The sequence below is a fragment of the Mirounga leonina genome, unplaced genomic scaffold (genome assembly GCF_011800145.1).
Source record: "Mirounga leonina isolate KUSES-001 unplaced genomic scaffold, KU_Mleo_1.0 Mir_129, whole genome shotgun sequence".
Lineage (NCBI taxonomy): Eukaryota > Metazoa > Chordata > Mammalia > Carnivora > Phocidae > Mirounga > Mirounga leonina.
The window spans coordinates 20,524,001-20,544,143 of NW_023270323.1; the positions used below are offsets into that span (position 1 = coordinate 20,524,001).

General features: G+C 39.0%; 1 protein-coding gene and 1 non-coding gene across 21 annotated transcripts in view; both read left to right on the forward strand.

Annotated features, from left to right (window-relative positions):
- CCDC158 (coiled-coil domain containing 158) overlaps positions 1-20,143 on the forward strand; it is a 100,878-nt gene that overhangs the window by 29,832 nt on the left and 50,903 nt on the right. For 18 of the 20 annotated variants that reach the window (XM_035004737.1, XM_035004739.1, XM_035004740.1 and 15 more), the window contains 9 exons: positions 3,341-3,460; positions 5,230-5,427; positions 6,525-7,007; positions 9,895-10,084; positions 12,060-12,212; positions 14,309-14,421; positions 16,401-16,559; positions 17,516-17,608; positions 18,432-18,557. In XM_035004737.1, the coding sequence (XP_034860628.1) occupies positions 3,341-3,460; positions 5,230-5,427; positions 6,525-7,007; positions 9,895-10,084; positions 12,060-12,212; positions 14,309-14,421; positions 16,401-16,559; positions 17,516-17,608; positions 18,432-18,557 (1,635 nt within the window). The remainder of the gene's footprint in view (positions 1-3,340; positions 3,461-5,229; positions 5,428-6,524; positions 7,008-9,894; positions 10,085-12,059; positions 12,213-14,308; positions 14,422-16,400; positions 16,560-17,515; positions 17,609-18,431; positions 18,558-20,143) is intronic. The other 2 variants (XM_035004741.1, XM_035004745.1) reach the window with 2 other exon arrangements.
- Positions 12,870-12,976, forward strand: LOC118010938. The gene has a single exon (XR_004679357.1). It is a non-coding gene; the product is annotated as a U6 spliceosomal RNA (small nuclear RNA).

Below are 20,143 nucleotides of genomic sequence, written 5' to 3' on the forward strand. Positions count from 1 at the left end.
GTCTTCAGATTAACAAAATATTTTCATACTGATGGAAATAGAAACTGTGTTTCAAAGAAAATTGTAGATGTAGCTTTTGTAGCTTACAAAAGTGTTCTACTGTAATGCTTTTTTCTATTCTTCTCTTTCCATTTTAGGAGAACCTCCAGAATTCCCCTTTACGAATTTGGACCAGTAGAAGCTGTCATTATTGGCTCTGTAGATTTGGCTTTACTCTTAACTTTCGCTTTTTGACAACAAAAATATCTCATGATCTTGATTCTAAGTTTACTTTTCCTACTTTGAAAGCATTTGGGGCTGAATTTCATACTCAAAAAGTAAAGATTTAGTAGCACTGGCTGGAGCTATATCCTGTGTGGGAAGAATCTGTGCAAACCTATTTGTGCAGTTCTGCCAATGCACCCCTGTGCTGACCCACAGCACCTCTCAGTATCCAATGTCTGTGTCATCTTTCGGAGCACAGAAAACAAAAGAGAATTCGGCTTGATTGGGAACGTCTCTAAAATCATTGTAAAGATTCGAATGAGATCCAAGTACTTATTTGTCCAGTGATCCAAAACAGAAAGTAGATTCATAGATGGTGAAAGGGAAAACCAGTGCTGCTATTGGAAAAGAAAAGAAAAAGAAAAAACCTTTGATATACCTCTCGGATGTCAGTATTTATTCTGGACATTTCAGAAGGCTTTGTAGTGTTTTGTACAGCTGTTTGTTCAGCTCAGCTGCTACTTCAGTGGTTTTCCCTTTCACTCTCCATTTCTCTTCTTGATTGATTAAGTAACAGAAATATTTTTCCTCTAAAAAGTGAAAGGTAAAAGCAGAGCTATAGCAGTTGAGTCAGTACTGACAACTACAAAACCAATGTTCCTGCAGGGGTCTGGAGGAACTTCTGATGCTTGATAAACCTAGAGGGAAAGAGGAGACTTGGCTCTCTTCTTTTTCTGTGTTCTTTTCTTTCTTTTCTTTTTTAAATTTTGGTCTCCTGAAGTTTACCATCCAGTTTGATGTTATCAAAGGGTGATCCAGGATATTTAAAAAAAATGAAAACGGACAAAATAGCAGGTCTTAATTTAAGCTTTTAAAGCACATGGACAAATACTTTGCTCAAAGAGAAAATAGTTTATGCCAAGCTTGGACTAGAAAATGTTTTAGTCATATGAGTAACTCTTCACTTTGAAAGTGTTCTTACTAAATTTATAGCTCAGAATGTTGTTTCTTTGACCATATTTTGTTTCCAAAAACAAGTGGAAATTATAGAATTTCAGCTTTATTAATACTGTTCTTCTCATGTGAGAAAGTATTAGACACAGAATTGAAAGGACTTCAAAAGATTATCTAGAATATTCTTTTCAAATTTTGGGTTAAAAAAAAATTGAGATTCAGAGAGGTCATGTGACAGAACTGGACCAGAACCTAAAGTGTTTGACTCTTAGCCTGATCATGTTCCCTCTCTGATTACATTTGTCCACCCACAGTAAAAGTCTGTGGGCTTTCTCCTAAGTATTCCTGATGTCATTACTAAGTGTGTGCTGATTTGGTCTTTCCCAATAATAATAGAGCTGAAAGGATTATATCAGCTGATACCATTCCTCCACTTTCCTTAGGAAGCTACTCATGCCACGGAGGTTGAGTTGTTGTATGGCTTTTTTCTATATACGCCCCCAAAGGAGCACAAGAGTGCAAGAATTTCTTTATAGGATTATTAGAATCTTTTAACGTTTCTATTGGTAGCCTAATGTTTTATATACATTTAATTCTTATGAAATACTTGCTGATATCTAACATACAGTCAAATATAAAGTCATTTTTAAAATATGTCCAATGTAAATATTAAAATGTGTATTCCAATCCCTGTAGGCTATGATTCTACTCTGTAGGTAAATGTGAAACTGTTTGATGATCCTATATAAGTACTTTTTAAAAGTCATATATATGTATGTGTAGTTAAAGGTATATAAATTCTATGTATTCATACTTAGCATTTATCAAAGAGGTAGTTGCATATATGTGTGTTTATATAACTAATAAATATGTGCTGAATTAATAAACGAAGGTCTTAAATGAACGTGGTCCAGAAAAAAATAGAGTCATCAAGAAAAAATTAATCTTGCTCATATATTTTCTAAGAAATTTTCATCACGGTTTGTCCTCCAAACCAATCAATAGGTTTTATTCTTGACATAGTAAATCTGGAAGCCTGTTGAAGTAAGAAGGAAATGTAGCATTTATGTAGATATGAAGGATTTCTTATTACTGGTTGATGAAATAGTATTTTAGTGATTACACTAAGTATCAACATGTTCTCATTATTTTAATATGTCTGTATCTAAATTATGAATTTGTGGGGCGCCTGGGTGGCTCAGTCATTAACCGTCTGCCTTCGGCTCAGGTCATGATCCCAGAACCCTGGGATCGAGCCCCGCATCCGGCTCCCTGCTCAGCGGGAGGCCTGCTTCTCCCTCTCCCCCTCCCCCTGCTTGTGTTCCTTCTCTCGCCGTGTTTCTCTCTGTCAAATAAATAAATAAAATCTTTTAAAAAAATAAATTACGAATTTGTGTGGCTCAGCTAAAATCCAAACCTGGGGTCTCCATCATCTGAGATCTTAACCTCTCCGCCTACCTTGCATCTACAGGTCAAGAGCTGTAGGGATGCTATGAACAGTGATGGGCCTTCTGGCGTATTGACATACGGACACGCATAGTCACACAGATCAAACAGCTGCCCTGTCTATGAGAGAAAAATGCACCTATACCAGTCCTTTGAGATTGGTATTCACCCATTTTATAGTTGAAGGAAATGAGGATTGGAACACATAATATGTATATAAGTATTTTAAATTAATATATTTAATTTAAAATAATTTTAAATTAATATATTTATGTACATATAAGTTCATTCATCCTTTCCAAATTGACTAATAATGACAATAATGAAAAACTTATTACCATTCATTCTTTTATATTCAATGCCTTTTGTTATTGAAACTCTGATAGTCTTAAAATAGCTCTTCTACATATAGTACAGGTCGTTTGTGGGGGCTGTGCAGAATGTTATTTATGCCTCATCAAGCTTCCTTAAATACTGAATGACAACACATTCATAGAAGGTAAATCTTGAATAGTGTGAAAAAGATTACAGACAATGTCCATATCTAACGGTATCAAATATTTCATTTTGGCTAATTTCCCTGGCTAAATTAAATTCTATATAGATCCTAAGTTTAGAAAACTTTGCAAAACATAATCTTTTATTTTTGCCCCCCAAATAATACCATTTGTTTCCCAAAGACTGTATTTTATACTCCCCACTAACATAGTCAGATTGATTTGTGCTTTCCTTTTAGATAGAAGAGCTTGAAAAGCAGTTAGTCCTTGCCAACTCAGAGCTAACCGAGGCACGGACAGAACGTGACCAGTTCAGTCAGGAATCTGGAAATTTGGATGATCAGCTTCAAAAGCTGTTGGTAAGACTATGCTCTAAATATGAATACGATTAATTCTGGGAAGTTCCTCACCAAAATATTTCACAAACTCGTTTTATTTATAAGATTACGAATTTTACATAATACTTGTGTATACATACACAATAGACTGTCTTGACATTATTCAAGTTTTGCGTATAAATAATATTCTAAACTTTACCTTTTTTTTTTTTTCCTTAAGCAGTGATAGCTTGTAAGTTAGGTGAAGCTAGTCTTCAAACGGCCCGTCTTTCAATTAGGTAAATGTGTTCGACTAAATTGAGGTAGTACTGTTTATTTTAAAGCCAAATAACATTTGAAACACAATTTGAAAGGAAGTTTAAGTAAAAAATTTTTTTTTAAAAAGGAAAGAAGATTCCATAATAGTGAAGCAGCCTGTGCCCTGTTAGAGGTACTAGAGGCTAAGAAATTTAGGAAAGGAAACTCTTGGCCCTCCTTTGTGTGATATTAGCGGTAGACTAGAATAAATTTCTCTTACCCCCAGCCCCTCCGCAGGGTGTAGCGTCCTCTGCTGGTGGAGCCGTCCTTCATAGGCTGTTGGGGCGTTTGAGGGGAAAGGGCTAAAGATAGAGCTGGCGACTGCGTGTGACAAGCTCCAAACCTTGGGATAATCCTTCACTTCTTTCCCTCCCACTGGGTGTTTCCTTGAGTCCTCAGATTGAATCTGAAAATCTTGCAGATTGTCTGAAAGACCCTGAAAGCCCCCCTCTCTTTTTCATCTTTACCGCCACTACTCCTCTATCCAAGCCCCTCATTAGACCTGGAGCAGGGCAGTGTCTCCTTACAAGGGTTCCTACCTCCAGTCTTTCCCCTCTTCAGTCTGGCCCATAAAGTGCTGTCATGCTCATCTTTCTAAAATATCACTCTGATTATGTCACTGTAATTCAAAAATTACATTCCCCGTAAAAGACTCCCTACCTTTCAACACTGTTCATGATCCAGCCCCAGTTTACTGTTCCAGTCCTTTCTCTCTACATATGCCCAACTAAACCACACAAACCCCTTTCCAGTCCCTTCTTACAGATCTCTGCACCTCCCAGCTGTTCGCGAAGGCCACTCAAATGCCTTCTCGAAGTATTTTGATCTCCTTAGTGATTTCTCTCTGCTGTTGCTTAGCTCTGTCTCTTTAATGAAAAATCACTTCCCGTTCTTTGTGTCTGTGTCCTACCTTTCCCTTTGGGTGATAGGTCCTTTGCAGATCTGTGTGTCTTTGTTTCTCCTACTCTATTTAGTTTTTGCTAACAGTAAACACTCACTATGTTTTTTTTTTTTTTTTTTTTTAGCTACTAAAGAGGGAGGTAATTCAATTCACAGCCAACCACTACTCCCCTCCCAATACCAAACACTATTCTGTCATTTCTGAAGCAGTTAACCACATTACTATTGCTATTCTTTCAAGCTTTTGAGCATTTCTTTATTACAGGAGCACACTTGATGCAAGGCATAATACCTTTGCTAGAAAGTCCAAAATTTAAAAACAGGATGACTTTAAAAATCTATTGTGTTTTTCTTTTCATTTTATTGTTTGGGGTCTAGTCCATTGAGATGTACTTGTAATGCAAGAAATTATAAGTAAGCAAAATGTTAACTTATTTATCTAGTAAATAATTGTTTTTAAGCCATTAAAAAGTAAGATTCCAAAGTCAGAGGCTTCTCAAATCACATAAAACCTCCAAAAATGATATAAGGAAAATAAGAGTTTTACTTTAATTATTTAATACAAGTTGGGGAACATACCTCACTTCTTCTAGGCTGATCTACATAAAAGAGAGAAGGAGCTGAGTCTGGAGAAGGAGCAGAATAAGCGTCTGTGGGACCGGGACACGGGCAACAGCATCACCATTGACCACCTGCGGCGGGAGCTGGACGACAGGAACATGGAGGTGCAGCGCCTGGAAGCCCTCCTCAAGGCCATGAAGAGCGAGTGTCAGGGCCAGATGGAACGGCAGGTCAGGCAGGACATGGACGGTTTCTCCCAATAGTGTCTTTAGAGGAAAAATGTATTTTATATGTTATTGGTAGAGTTTTTTTTTGAACATGTATGGGCCTAAAAATAACTTTGAGCAAGTTATAAAAACCTGTTATTTATTTCTATATTTTTGACCACTGATTAAATAAAATGTTCAGCTTCATCTCATTTTTGTTCATTGTTGAGTGATGAAATTGCCATCCAATTGCCTTTTGGTTTTCACCTAGAAATTGGTAACCTAATAGTCGCTTATTTCAGAAAAGCATCAAGCCATAGGAGATCTGAGGAACAGCAAGGTAGAAGGTTTCCAACAGATGTTTTTTTTTGGTTTTGGTTTTCCCCCAAACTAATTGAGACTGATAGGAACACAAAATGGATGCAGTCCATTTTAGTGCACCAGTGGCAAAATGTGGAATGCTTTATTAACAGCCCTGAACCTTAAGTACGGAAAGGACACAGGTCCGATGCTAGGTATTGCCACAGAGACATAAACAGCATTCCACAAAAGAGTAAGCTTCCCAAAATGTGAAAGCAAACCAGAGGGACCAGTCTTGACTTAGAATCCAGGCAAACCACTTTGCTACTCTTCAGCCCAACCTGGGCAAGAAGAAAGGTGAGAGGAGCAACTGGGAGTTAGATTCTTACTCTTTTCTGGAAAAGGACCTGAGAATGTGAGTGTGTGTTGGATAAAAGCCATTACTCACTTTTCTCTCAGAGGTAGAATTAAGGGGCAAGTTGGACGGAAATAGGAAGAGCAGCTTCTTCAGTCTTGTCACACTTCTCCCTATCCTAATTTAAGTTGGTACAGAAAACACCCTCAGAGGAAACTTCCCAAGCTCCCACACTAGAACGCCATTCTAGAGGAGTATTATTATTTAATTAATGTCTCTCCACCTTGGTCTAATTAACTTAAGTGGGTCTGTGGTCTGTACAGGTATCTGACAGCAAAACGATTTGAGTTAGTCTAAGTGATACCAGATTCATGATTTCATGTTTGTGAGCTACCTTGTTAAACTCTTGAGGTTGCCTCTACCTATCTGCCCAAATCCATGAAATTTTCTTTTCTTCAACACTCAGATGGCAGCAATTCAGGGAAAGAATGAAAGTCTAGAAAAAGTGTCCTCCTTGACTGCTCAGCTTGAATCCACCAAAGAGATGCTCCGCAAAGTGGTGGAAGAGTTGACCGCCAAGAAGATGACCCTGGAGAGCTCAGAGAGGACTGTATCGGACCTGACCGCTTCGCTCCAGGAAAAAGAGAGAGCCATTGAGGCTACCAATTCAGAGATCACAAAGCTGCGCTCCCGGGTGGACTTGAAATTGCAGGAGCTACAGCACTTGAAAACAGAGGGAGATCACCTCAGAAACGTGCAGACCGAGTGTGAGGCCCTCAGGCTACAGATGGCAGAGAAGGACAAGGTGATCGAGATTTTGCGACAGCAGATTGAAAACATGACACAGCTGGTTGGCCAGCATGGACGAACTGCTGGCGCCATGCAAGTAGAAAAGGCTCAGCTCGAGAAGGAGATCAATGATAGGAGACTGGAGCTACAGGAATTCAAGGTCTGTAGAGGGTTTTTTTGGCAGCTTAGCTTCTGCAATATCTTTCCCCTCAGGAGGAAGTTGACTTAAGTCACTGAAGATGGGCTCTGTGAAGATGGTCTGTGGACCCCAGAGATTGAAAGTATCTGTGCATCTGTGTGTTTTTGTGAGAAAGGATCCCTACTTTTGTTAGATTCTGAAAGGAGTGGGTGGCCCCAAAATGGTTCAGGACTACTGATACGAAAGAGAAAAAATCAGAAAATCCAGTTTCCCCAGAAGTCATTTCTGATCCCACAGTTTGAAGTATTTTCTCCCTCTCTGGACAGACCTCTCATTGAATCCCATCTCTCACCACTCAGTGACTGTAAAACACTGCATTGTTGGCTCAGTCTTGGCTTCCATATCTGTGGAAAAAAAGAACAGTTAACATAGTCATATTAGTTGCAGGTGTACAAGATAGCGATTCCACACTTCCATACAACACCGACTTGGACTTGGACACATAGCATAGAGAAGACGCCCATCTTCAACAGGTGTTGGCAAGGAAGTGGAGAAAAAGGAACACTCAGGGTCCCTGGGTGGCTCAATCAGTTAAACATCTGACTGTAGATTTTGGCTCAGGTCTTGGTCTCACGTCGTGAGTTCAGGCCCTGCATTGGGCTCTATGCTGGGTATGGAGCCTACTTTTAAAAAAAAAAAAAAGGAATACTTATGCACTGTTGGTGGGAGTGCAGCCACTGCAAGAGCACTCTTACCTTCACCCCCACCACTGTTTATGCTTCACACAGGAGCCAGAGTTATATTTTAAAGTGTTACATTTTATCACTCCCATATTCAAAACTCTCCAATGGCTTCCTATCTCACTCAGGATGAACTTTCACATCCTTACATTGCCTCTGAGGCCAGTCTTGCCCATGGCTCCCTCCCTGATTTCATCTCTGACTACTTCCTCCCCATTCTCAGTCCACTCCAATGTAGAGGAGGAGAAATCCTTCTTCCTCTGTCTTTCTAAATTCTCAGTAACCAAGACATCAACAAGAGAAGAGCAAAGAAGTTTATTAATATATCTCATAGGGGGGTGCATGGGTGGCTCAGTTGGTTAAGCGTCTGCTTTGGCTCAGGTCCTGATCCCGGAGTCCCAGGATTGAGCCCCACTTCAGGCTTTCTGCTCGGTGGGGAGTCTGCTTCTCCCTCTGATTCTCCCATCTCTATATATCTCTCTCAAATAAATCAATCTTAAAATCAATCAATCTCATATATACAAGGGAGAAACCCAGGGAAATGAGTAACTCAGGTGGCTTAGAAGTCAGGCTTAAATACCATCTTTAGCTGAAAGGAGGATGTGGAGAGGCAAGTCATGGAAGGTGACCAGGAAAACTATGGATAAAGGAATGAGGTTTGTTTTGCAGATTTAAGCCATGCTTTCCCCATTGATAAGTTTCTCTCATAATTTAGAGTCATCCTTCCTTTCCTGGTCAGAGAGGGAGACATCCTTATAAATGGAGACTTCCTTTATAAGTATAAGTACCCCTTAAAGGGTACCTTCTGTTTTCAGACCTTCTCCTCTGTCTGCTATTTCTCAAAATAATCAGCTCAAAATAATCCTAATGCCAAAGAGGCATGTTTGGGGTAGCATATTCTGATTTCCACCAGCCATTCTGATGGACTTGCTCTTCCCTGAACACATTACCTGTGCCTAGGGCTGTCCCCGAGCCTGTCACGTGGCTTGCTCCTTTACCTCCCTCTTTGAGGTTTCTGCTCAGCAGAGAGGGTCAGGGTCCCCAGGACTACCCACAGGTTCAGCCATTTGCTAGGACGACTCAGAACTCAGCATATAGTTATGCTCACGGGTACAATTTATTACAGTGAAATAATGTAAAGCAAAATCAGCAAAGGGAAAAGGTACATGGAGGAAGCTAGGCACAGGCTTCCAAAAGTCCTCTCCTGCAGAATCGTGCAGGATATACTTCACTCGCCCAGCAACAATCTATGACAGTACATGTCACATGTTCCTGACCAGGAAGCTCATTAGAGACTCAGTCCCCACGGTTTTTATACTGGAGACTGGTCACACCGATACCCATTGCCTGACAACTATTCCAGACTTACAGAAGGAAAGCAGGTGCTCGGCATAAATCATTTTGACTGCAGAACTGGTTTAGGTACAGTGAGCTACTCTTATCAGTTGGAGTGGTGGGAACCCTCCCAAATCCAAGTTCCCAGAAACCAGCCAAGGGCCAACCTCTTTGCAGGCTTTAATAAGAATAGCAGTTGGGCTCTTTTCTACATACCAACTGACCTCTTACATGCAGAGCCCCTCCCCTGCATTCATCCTCCACCCCCCACCTTCTTTTATTCTTTGTTTTGGTCACTTATTATTACCTATTAAATATTTGTTGTTGTCTGTGTCCTCTCACTGGAATGTAAGCCCCCTGGGGACAATGACCGAGCTTCCTGCTACTCATGCCTGGGACAGGGTAAGGTTAGTGAGGCACCTAGGACTCAGAGCTCAGGGAGGCGCTCACCTGGGGCCTCACTTGCCTCACCCCAGTCCCTGCCCTGCTGCTCTATCCCAACATGTAAAATAGTGCCGGGCACAGAGTAGGTGCTCAGTACCTTTCTCTTTGAAATGAAAAAAAAAAAAAAAAAAAAAAAAAAGAATAGGAATAATGAGTTATTGCAAACAATACTGGAAATTGACATCTAAGGTTAAAGAAAGGTAAAGTATTCCATTTGCTTTCCCATTTACTCTTGAGGCTTTATAATAAAATAGAAATTTAATATTCTAGGAAATAGTGAAAAGATATTAAATACAAAGAGGATACTAATACAATGTCCACTATAAGTATTTGTACATATTTTTTTTTTTACTTCTTACTCTGTCCTTTGTATTTATCCCTATATCTAGATTTTAAAAGATAAAAAAGATGCAAAGATACGGGAGCTTGAGGCCCGAGTGAGTGACCTGGAGCTGGAAAAGGTGAAGCTGGTTAATGCAGGCTCTGAGAGGCTCCGTGCAGTGAAGGACATCAAACAGGAGAGAGATCAGTTATTAAATGAGGTGAAAACTAGTAGGAGTGAGTTAAACAGTCTTACAGGTATGTTACTTCAGTTCAAATTCTGCTGACAACTCAGAGCACTGCCAGTGAAGTCCAGCATGGATGCTAGGACTGTTGCAAAAAATGGCCACTCATCCCACATCATAAACAGGGAGAATTATGCTGCCCCAAAATCCTGCTTCTGCTTAGAGAGCTCCCATATCTTACACTCATTAACTGTTAATTTTAGTCAACCCTCAGAGTCCATGAAATTCTTTACTGAGTTGTTTTTTTTTTTTTTTAAGATTTATTTATTTATTTTAGAGAGAGAGTGCAAGCTTGTGTGTGTGTGTGTGTGTGTGTGTTTAGGGGGAGAGGCACAGGGAGAGAAGTAGACTCCCCGCTGAGCACAGAGCCCACCAGGTGGCTCCAGTCTCACAACCCCAAGATCATGACCTGAGCTCAAACCAAGAGTCAGACGCTTAACTGACGGAGCCACCTGGGCACCCCTTTTTATTGAGTTTTCAAGAAACGGGTGAAGGAAGTGGACACCTTGAGTCCTTTGGGTCAGTTAGCTTGATTAGAGGTTTCATAATGAAGCAACATGTATAAACAGACTTGTGTAGATTTCTTGAAAAATCAGTTAAGATCAATTAAGATCTTAGATTTAAAAACAAGTTCTAGTTCACGATTGGTGTGGTGCGGGTATCATTTACTACACACACACACACACACACACACGCACGCACGCACGCACATACACACTGTCAAGGATTCCTGAGCATTTACTAGGCCAGATACTGCGATAGGCCCTAGAAACACAACAGTGAGGTTCCCGGCTAGCGGGGAGCCAGACCTCTATAGAACAGGTCACAGGAAGTGGGTTGAGGCACAGTGTGCTGGGTGCAATTGGAGGAGAGTGTAGACAATCAGTCTCCTATAGGATTCACACCTCCTCTGCTAACTTTGAAGAAAGAAAGGGATTTGGCAGGTAAAAAAGAGGTGGAAGGGCAACCCAGGCAGAGAGAACATTATGGGCAAAAGCACAAGGCATGAAATAACAATGTAAGCTCAGAAGTATGTGAGTAAAAGTGCAAAGGAACAAGGGCCAAGAAATGAGGCAGAGTAGATAGGCAGAGCCAGACAGTGCGGAGCCAGCAAAGACATTAAGTAGGAGATTATTGTCATCAAATTTACATTTTGAAAGGACAGTGTCGGCAGGTAAATAGAGAAAGGCAAGACTATAGGGCCAGAGGCCAGCCAGTTAAAGAGGGTGTTGCAATGGCCCCAGGGAGCCATGAAAACTTGAACAAAGGCAGTGGCAGTGAGAATGAGAGAAAAAATTAAGAGTATTTTGATGATTGAACAACAGTACTTTGTGATTGGAGGAGTTGTGTGTGGCCTTCAGGTTTTAGGTCTGTGGTATTGGGAGAACAGTGGTCACCAACGACTGAGAGAGGGAAACCATTAGGAGGGGCAGGCTTGAGGGCTGGAGGGTGAGATATAGCCAGTATGAGATGGTTGGTGTGGGTGGTTCACATGGAAATGTCTGGGTAGACAGTTACATCTCAGCAAAGAGGTCTTGGCTCTGTTTGTTCCCTTTGTATATATAAATCTATCATATATATAAATATATAAAAAGGTAAGTAGGTGTGTGTGTGTTTTTGTATAGAATGATGAATACACGCCAAGTATTTTAATAATTACTAGAAATAAAAAGAACACATGGCAACCTCAGGTTATCATGTCTTGGAGCTTCACCTACCTACAGATGGTGGTGAGATCTGTTGTGGTACATATGACCACCCAAGAAAGATGCAGTTCATGTGAGCCAATTACACTGGCTGGAAAAAATCAGTGAAGAGTAAAAGGAGAGTAAAATGTGACTGTACATCTAATTTCTATAACAGATGATGATGTAGATAAATGAAGTCTCTTCCAACTCTGAAATTCTGTGATCATTAATTACAAATAAAATACACTTCATACAACGAGATAGACAAAAGTAACCATCTATTATTATCACATGGTACAGAGGACTATGAAGTCTTAAAAAGGAATTTTCGAAACAAAACTGAAGAAATGGAAGCTACTACAAATAAACTGAAAATGCAATTAAAATCTGCACAGTCTGAACTTGAACAAACAAGAAATACATTAAAGTCAATGGAAGGATCCGATGGTCATGGTATGCTTTGCTGGATTTTATTCTTCTGTTTTTAATTCCATTGGTCTAGACTTATTAAAACATAAACCTGGATACATCGCCTGCCACCTCTCTCAGGTGCCACCCGATGTGAGAGATACACAGTGATAGGCACCAATGATGGGTGTTAGATAGCAGTCGTTCTACTCAGGGTTTTTTAGGGAAAATGCCATGTGCTTAATATAATCCCTAAAGTATCTGAGTTTTTCCTGTGGCTGTTTCAGTAATTTCTAACAGATCTCAATGTCTGTAAGTGCCAATTAATTATTCTTAAGGAAGTGTTGATAAAAATACAAATTACCAATGATTTTCCCTTATTTTTCACATGTTCGTTATCCACACAAACTATAAATTTGTGGTTAATTGTCAGTTCCTGACTCTTTCTCTGCAATAAAAATGGGATGAAGCCCTGGGAATTCAACTGCCAGGATGAGTGGTCCCTTGTCACCACTTAGACCTGTTCCCTTTGTCCCTTGCTGCCCATATTAATTCTAACAGAGAAGGTTATCTGCTGTTTTATATTATTCATATTGTTGTTGGTATGGCTATATTAGCTGGCTATAAGAATAAATATTAATCTAAGTAAAGTCTATATTTTTTTATTTCTCAATATTTTTTAATGTCAAAAGATTTATTTCTGTGCCTGCTTCAGCAGCACATATACTAAAATTGGAACCATTCAGAGAAGATTATTGTGGCCCCTGTCCAAAGGCCACACACAGATTCTTGAAGCATTCTGTATTTTGTGCAGTTCTTGCAGGTTCAGCTCTTTCTTTGCTGGTTAACACCAAGAAAATGGTGGGGTTTGGAGAGGTCACTCAGGAGGCCCATTTGGGGTCTGTTCCCTCCCCCCACCACCAGAGAGAGTCCTTTCCTCAGTGCCCTCCAGGCATTCCGACCACAGCCCCAGTCGCATTACAGTGATTAAATTAACTAGGTAAACCTGTGTTTGCATTCAAATGCTTATTTTTATTAATTAAAATTATCTTAAAATAAGAGAGATTTAAGAAATAAGCTTTGAAGGCCAGCCATGATGCACTTAATGAGACCAGAGTTCTTCTGAGTGCTTGAATGAGGTGACTGATGAGCGAATGATGTCAGACTGTCGCTCTGTTAATAAAGCCCTGTGCTCTGCCTAATCAGCCCTGTTTTGACAGCTAGAGGAACTGAATCTTGTTAGCAAGAAGTCAGACCTTTCATCCTCTCTGATAGTTTGTTTCTAAAGAATAGTACATTTTCTCTTTTTAACCTCTAAGCGCTATTTGGATCTGACTCAAAGCCATGGCATTTTCAAATCTCTTTCCTCAGCTACCTGTGGGAAACAACACTGGGTCTCTGGCTTTGAATTTCCAAGCAAGGGTGAGCTTCATAGATCTTTTCAATGACCTGCCATGTCTGAAGTATTCGGTGCCTCCTACCTGCTTTGAACATTCTCATTCCATCACTAGTTTTACTAAAATAATTCCATATATATGCTTATGCTGCCAAAAATGACTGTTGAAATAGTAGTGAGTGCCAAACACATGCAATAACCATGGGAATAAAAACTGAATGGTTTGTGGTATCACTGGAATCTTTAAAAAGATCACTTAATAATAGATGTCTTACACAGTCACTTATGACATGTTTATAGGATATCATATAAACAAATAAGAGATGTCTTTGGTATTTTAAATATGAATTTCTAGAAAATTATTTTAGTAAAAATATTACATATGTTTGTCATTATATGACTATGTTTATGTATATGTTTTCTATATGGGTAGGTATGAATTTGATCAGTATTCTATAACCATGGGAGATAGGGCAAATTATGATAGTCAATGAAATTAATACCAATAGGAAGGAAATCAAAACATCAATCTCAGCTCAACATCTCTGAGTAATTGCTGAAAATTGTTATATCCCAATACTGTGAAATCTGAAGACCTTTCTCCATGATCACTCTCTTGAAACTGTCCAAGTGCCTTGGAGAATCTTGTCGCCTTCTCATAATGTTTAACCATCAATTTATAGTAGCCTCTCAAAATTTAGAAATCTTAAAAACTAAGGCAGTTTACTTCCTTTTTTTCCCCCAGCTATGAAAGTGGCAATGGGGATGCAAAAGCAAATCACAGCTAAAAGAGGTCAAATAGATGCTCTTCAGAGCAAGATACAGTTTTTGGAAGAGGCAATGACAAATGCAAATAAGGTAAGTACCTGTCCTCAGAGTGGAGGAAGCCAATCTGTTCACTCTTTAATAGGAGAAGACAGAGGAGTTACAAAGTACAACAGAGACATGAGGTTATTTCTAACCAAGAGAATGAGGGAAAAGCTCCTGAAGGAACATTTGAGTAGGATCTTGAAAGAGCTAGTATTTTAAATGCAGAAAATGGGCAAAAGGACGTTCCTGGTAGAGACAGGAAATGATTTTATGTGACGTATGTGTTCTTAAAGTCACTGTGCTCTGCCAAACTGTGCAGTACAAGCCCCGGGGGTGCTGAGAACAGTGGGATTAGGAGCACCCCACTAACAGATTTCATCAGTGACATAAAAAAATAGGAACGGAATGAAAATGGTAGCAGTTTTACACATGTCACATGTTAAATGGTGAAGAATACATAAATACTACAATAAATATGGTCCTTTAACTTGAAAAAGACCTGAAGTTTGCTTGTGGAAGTGTGCATCAGAGGGTTGCGGCTTGTGAGGTATTATAAGGGGGCAAGAGGGGGGTTTTCTGTAACACCAAATGTGCGTGGATGTGAATCCTAAAACAAGGTAAACTGAGGTAGCGGTAGATGGGTGTTTGAAGAGTGTGCATGTATGCTTTTTGTGTATTCCTACACAGCTCTGTTTAGCTGGGCGCAGTTTTGTGTTGACTTAGTATAAATGAAACTGTACATAACAAGTGTGAAATCGGTTTTGTGCTCAGACGTTCTCTGATACATCAGTCACTTTGGAACAATTTTCAAAAGAAGTTACATCAGAACTGACTGTACGGAGGTGAAGCAGTAACGAGCTTGCGTAGAAGACAGGTGCAGCTCAAGTTAACTGCTTTCCCCATGCCCCACAGGAGCTGCTGACAGCCTTTAGAGTGAGGCTAAACAGTCCCGATATGGACAAACGCATGTGTTTGGGCAGACCCCTCGTCATAGGGACTTAGTTATTTCCGTTTTAGGGTTCTTTCCTATTTTTTTCTTCCCTCCTTTTCTCTTATCCTAAATTTGTTTTTTTCTTTTTCTTCTCCCATTATTTGCCCATTTGGGACGTAAAGCAGTGCTTATCCTCATCCTCCCTGGGGAATCTTAGGGCATAAGAGGTCACTGCCTGCTGTCATCACAGGTGCCTGTCCCCACCCAGAGGAAGGGATTCATCAAAACCCATGGACATCCCCTTCAAACAGAAAGGAGACAACTTGTAAAATTAATCTTTCTTTCTGAAGCCTTTTCTGTCTAACTAATCAGAAAAAACAATTATTTCCATCCAAAAGGTTTATTACAGTGGCAATACCATCTACCTTTTTTACATTAAACATTTTCTTGAAGAAAGAAATATATAAAGAAATACAGACTCAGTAAGTTGAAGTAACTTGACTACTGTGCATTTCTTTTTGTCTCCCTATCTCATGATGCTTTTTTAAAGGAACGTGCACAAATTTTAATGAAATTTTGTTGAATACCGAAGGCTCTCCAGAAGTATATCAATAAGCTCATTCTTATCACTGGGCCTTGAGGGCAGGAACTGTGTGTCCCATCTTTTTAGGGTCTGCAGTAGGCATTTATGAAATGAATATTCAACCTTAAAATAGAAGCCCACAAAGCTTTCAAATAAAGCATCTTCTTTAAATCTCTTTTGTCATTTTAAACAAATTACAATAAAATTTAGTGTATGATTACTCAATCTCAATTCACCATAATGCCGTCTCTTTTTATGCAGCATAGTTATTACATGTTTTGTAGGTTTTATCAAAGATTTAATAAGCCTAAGAAGAAGTAATAATACCAGTAGTGATAAAAATAAAAGAGTACATGGTAACAATTCTAATAGCTCCCAGCTCCAACTCAAATGCAATTAAATGGCATATGAATTAAACTATAGTTCAGGTCTTTATAAAGTTTCATATTTCCATCACATCTGAGCATCTATGTCAGCATATTATTTCTGATATTTTTTCCTCTATAATTATAGGAAAAGCATTTTCTAAAAGAAGAAAAGAATAAATTGAGCCAGGAACTGAGTACAGTTGCAACAGAAAAAAACAAGATGGCTGGAGAGCTGGAGGTCCTGAGATCCCAGGAACGCCGTTTGAAAGAAAAGGTTGCTAATATGGAAGTAGCTCTTGATAAGGTAGTTATTAACCAAACGTGTAATTATCAGCTAAATAGCTATGAAGTAGACTTGTTCTGAATAAAAGCTCCATGTTGATAGGAACCAAATCTCTATTACATCACAATCACCTGGCACAAGGAAAAACCGCATCCTATGGAGAAGGCTCTTCTAAGCTTTAAAACATAGTTATAATGCATACATTTTACAAAATTCTCTTTTTCAGGCTAATACAGTCACAGGAGCGGTAAGATATGAGATGTAAGATGCTCCTGATGTCCTTAGTGGACTGAATAAATTAAAATGTCTCCAGTCTAACTTACTGCCACAGAATGACTTGGACACTAGGTAGAATACAGTCTGTTAATGATATCAATAAAATGATAGCATAATTCTACTGTCTGACATTTGTTGGGGTCCAGAAAATGCAGGCAGAAAACACAGCTTAAAGAATGAGAAGGATTAATGACCCTGGATTTGTAATTGCCATTTATCATAGAGGAATAAATCTTTCTTGTCACCTGAGAACTCTGGAAGGCTAAAAATGTACCCAGACTAGTCCTTGATTCTTAAGAAATCAGAGCCTTTATGGTTAGGTAGAATGACCTGTGATCCCTCCTATGTCAACTTTGATTTTAAAACATGAGATATTGATTCAATGAATTTCAGTTGTTATTTCTCTGTATATTTTTCTTATATTGCTAAAGCTGTTTGCTCATTTCATCCTTAGCTTCTTCATTCTCTTGAATGCCCTTCATGTACTAAATGCTGTGTAGATGCTGGGGACACAGAGAATAAAGATGGCCTCCAATCGTTCTAAGTTTACTGAATAAAATAAATTAATAGACAAATGCAAGTTAGTGTGCTAAGAGTGGGGGAAGTTCCCTTGAAGAGATGGCAACTTGGTATTTATAGATTATTAAAATAAAATTGTATAGAGAATGGAGGATAAACCACATGTGGTTGCTTGATCGTAGGCATCTTTGCAGTTTGCAGAATGTCAAGATATCATACAGCGTCAGGAACAAGAATCTGTGCGCCTAAAACTTCAACACACTTTGGATGTAAAAGTGAGGTCTTTTTTTTTTTTCATCATAGTTTAAGCAAAAAATAATGCCATTCTTTAATATACTTATATATTTCCTTCCTGTGCCTTAGATACATTCAAGTGTACTTTCAACATTATCTGATACTAGCAATTACAGAATCTGTATAAACATCCTTACATGCTATACCTATCCTTTTCCTACGGTAACAAATTGAAGCACCATACTCCGAATTAAGTTTATAATAAGAGAGGCAAACACCTTCTTCAGGAATGCCTTGAGGCTACCTGAAAGAAGAACTTTATATACAGAAGTGGGTCAAGCAAGTGCAAAGCCCCGACATGCAAGCGTGTGTAGCTTGTTTGGAGAATAGCAAAAATGATTTAATCTGCAAGACAGAAACATGTGTTCTTTAAAAATGGTACATTTTCCATTGAAATATATGTCTATGTTGCAAATATATTTTAAAGCTTCAGACATTCATTAAAGTCTTAGTAATAGATACTTTCACAGGCTAGAGCACTCATAGTTGTAGAGGATTTTTCTCAGTAGTTAGCCAGAACTGCCGTGGAGTCTGGCAAAAACTAGGAACCAGTTTACTGGCCCACCATCCAAGGTGTTTTCATGCCTCAAATGCTTTTTACAGTTAGCAGTGTGAAGGCATCTCCCTAAGCATATGCTTCGTCTTCAAAGAGTAACTTAGAAGCATCTCGCTTGATACTTAGGTTTCTGACCTTGTAGATGTTCAGCACCTGAGACTGAGATTATTTTTGCAAAATACACTTGATTTCACAATTCTAGGTGTAGGTCAACAATTGCTTTTGCTTCCATCTGTATTGCTTTCTAGGAACTTCAGGGCCCTGGATACACCTCAAATACTTCTGTGAAACCTCGCGTTCTACAGCCATCCTCAGCTGTGCGTTCTCATTCTAACGTACCGTCATCCCAGTCCACAGCCAGCTTCCTGTCTCATGTAAGCAACTAGTCTCATAATCCCTGAGGCAAATGACCTAATATGCAAATAATTTTAAATTGAGAAGAACTTCATTGAAAAAGACATCTGTAGTTATGACATTTTCAATTACTAGATTTTAGATTTATACAGACCAGATGAGTGAAAATGTTTACTTCACTATTTGGTGTTTCCTCTGGGGAAGACAGATGAAATAGTCAGTGGGATTAATGTTAACAATAATTGGGGGTTTTTAAGTTTTCATTTTAATTCCAGTGTGTTAACATACAGTGTTCTATTAGTTTCAGGTGTACAATATAGTGATTCAGCACTTCCATACATCACCTGGTGCTCATCACAAGTGACCTCCTTAATCTCCATCACCTATTTAACCCATCTCCACCCCCCCACCCTGGTAGCCACCAGTTTGTTCTCTATAGTTAAGGGTTTGTTTCTTGATTTGTCTGTCTCTCTTTTTTTCCCTTTGCACATTTATTTTGTTTCTTAAATTGCACATAGGAAATCATATGGTATTTGTCTTTCTCTGACTGATTTTCACTTAGCATTATAGTCTAGCTCCATCCATATTGTTGCAAATGGCAAGATTTCATTCTTTTTGTGGCTGTGTCATATCCCATTGTGTGTGTGTGTGTGTGTGTGCATTGATTTTTGTATCCTGAAAATTTACTGAATTTGCTTGTCATATATATATATATAAAACTTCTTTATCCATACATCAATTGATGGCCATCTGGGCTGCTTCCATTTCTTGGCTATTGTAAATAATGCTGCTATAAACATAGGGGTGCATGTATCCCTTTGAATTAGTGCTCTTGTATTCTTTAGGTAAATACCTAATAGTGCAATTGCTGGATAATAAGGTAGTTCTATTTTTAACTTTTTGAGGAACCTCCATGCTGTTTTCCACAGTGGCTGCAGCAGTTTGCATTCCTACCAGCTGTGTATAAGTGTTCCTTTTTCTCCATATCCTCACCAACACCTGTTGTTTCTTGTGTTGATTGATTTTAGCCATTCTGACAGGTGTGAGGTGATATCTCGTCGTTTTGATTTATATTTCCCTGATGATGAGTGATGTTAGGCATTTTTTCATGTGTCTGTTGGCCATTTGGATGTCTTCTTTGGAGAAATATCTGTTCATGTCCTCTGCCTGTTTTTTCATTGGATTATTTGGTTTGGGGGTGTTGAGTTGTATAAGTTCTTTATATATTTTGGACACTAACCCTTTATTAGATATGTCATTTGCACATATCTTCTCCCACTCAGTAGGTTGCCTTTTAGTTTTGTTGATTGTTTCCTTCGCTGTTCAGAAGCTTTTTATTTTGATGTAGTCCTGATAGTTTATCTTTGCTTTTGTTTCCCTTGCCTCAGGAGACATATCTAGAAAAAAGTTGCTTTGGCTGATGTTAAAGAAGTTACTGCCTATGTTCTCTTCTAGGATTTTTATGGCTTCAGCTCTCACATTTAGGTCTTTAATCCATTTTGTGTTTATTTTTGTGTATGGTATAAGAAAGTGGTCCAGTTTCTTTCTTTTGTATGCTGCTGTTCAGTTTTCCCAACACCACTGGTTGAAGAGACTGTCTTTTTCC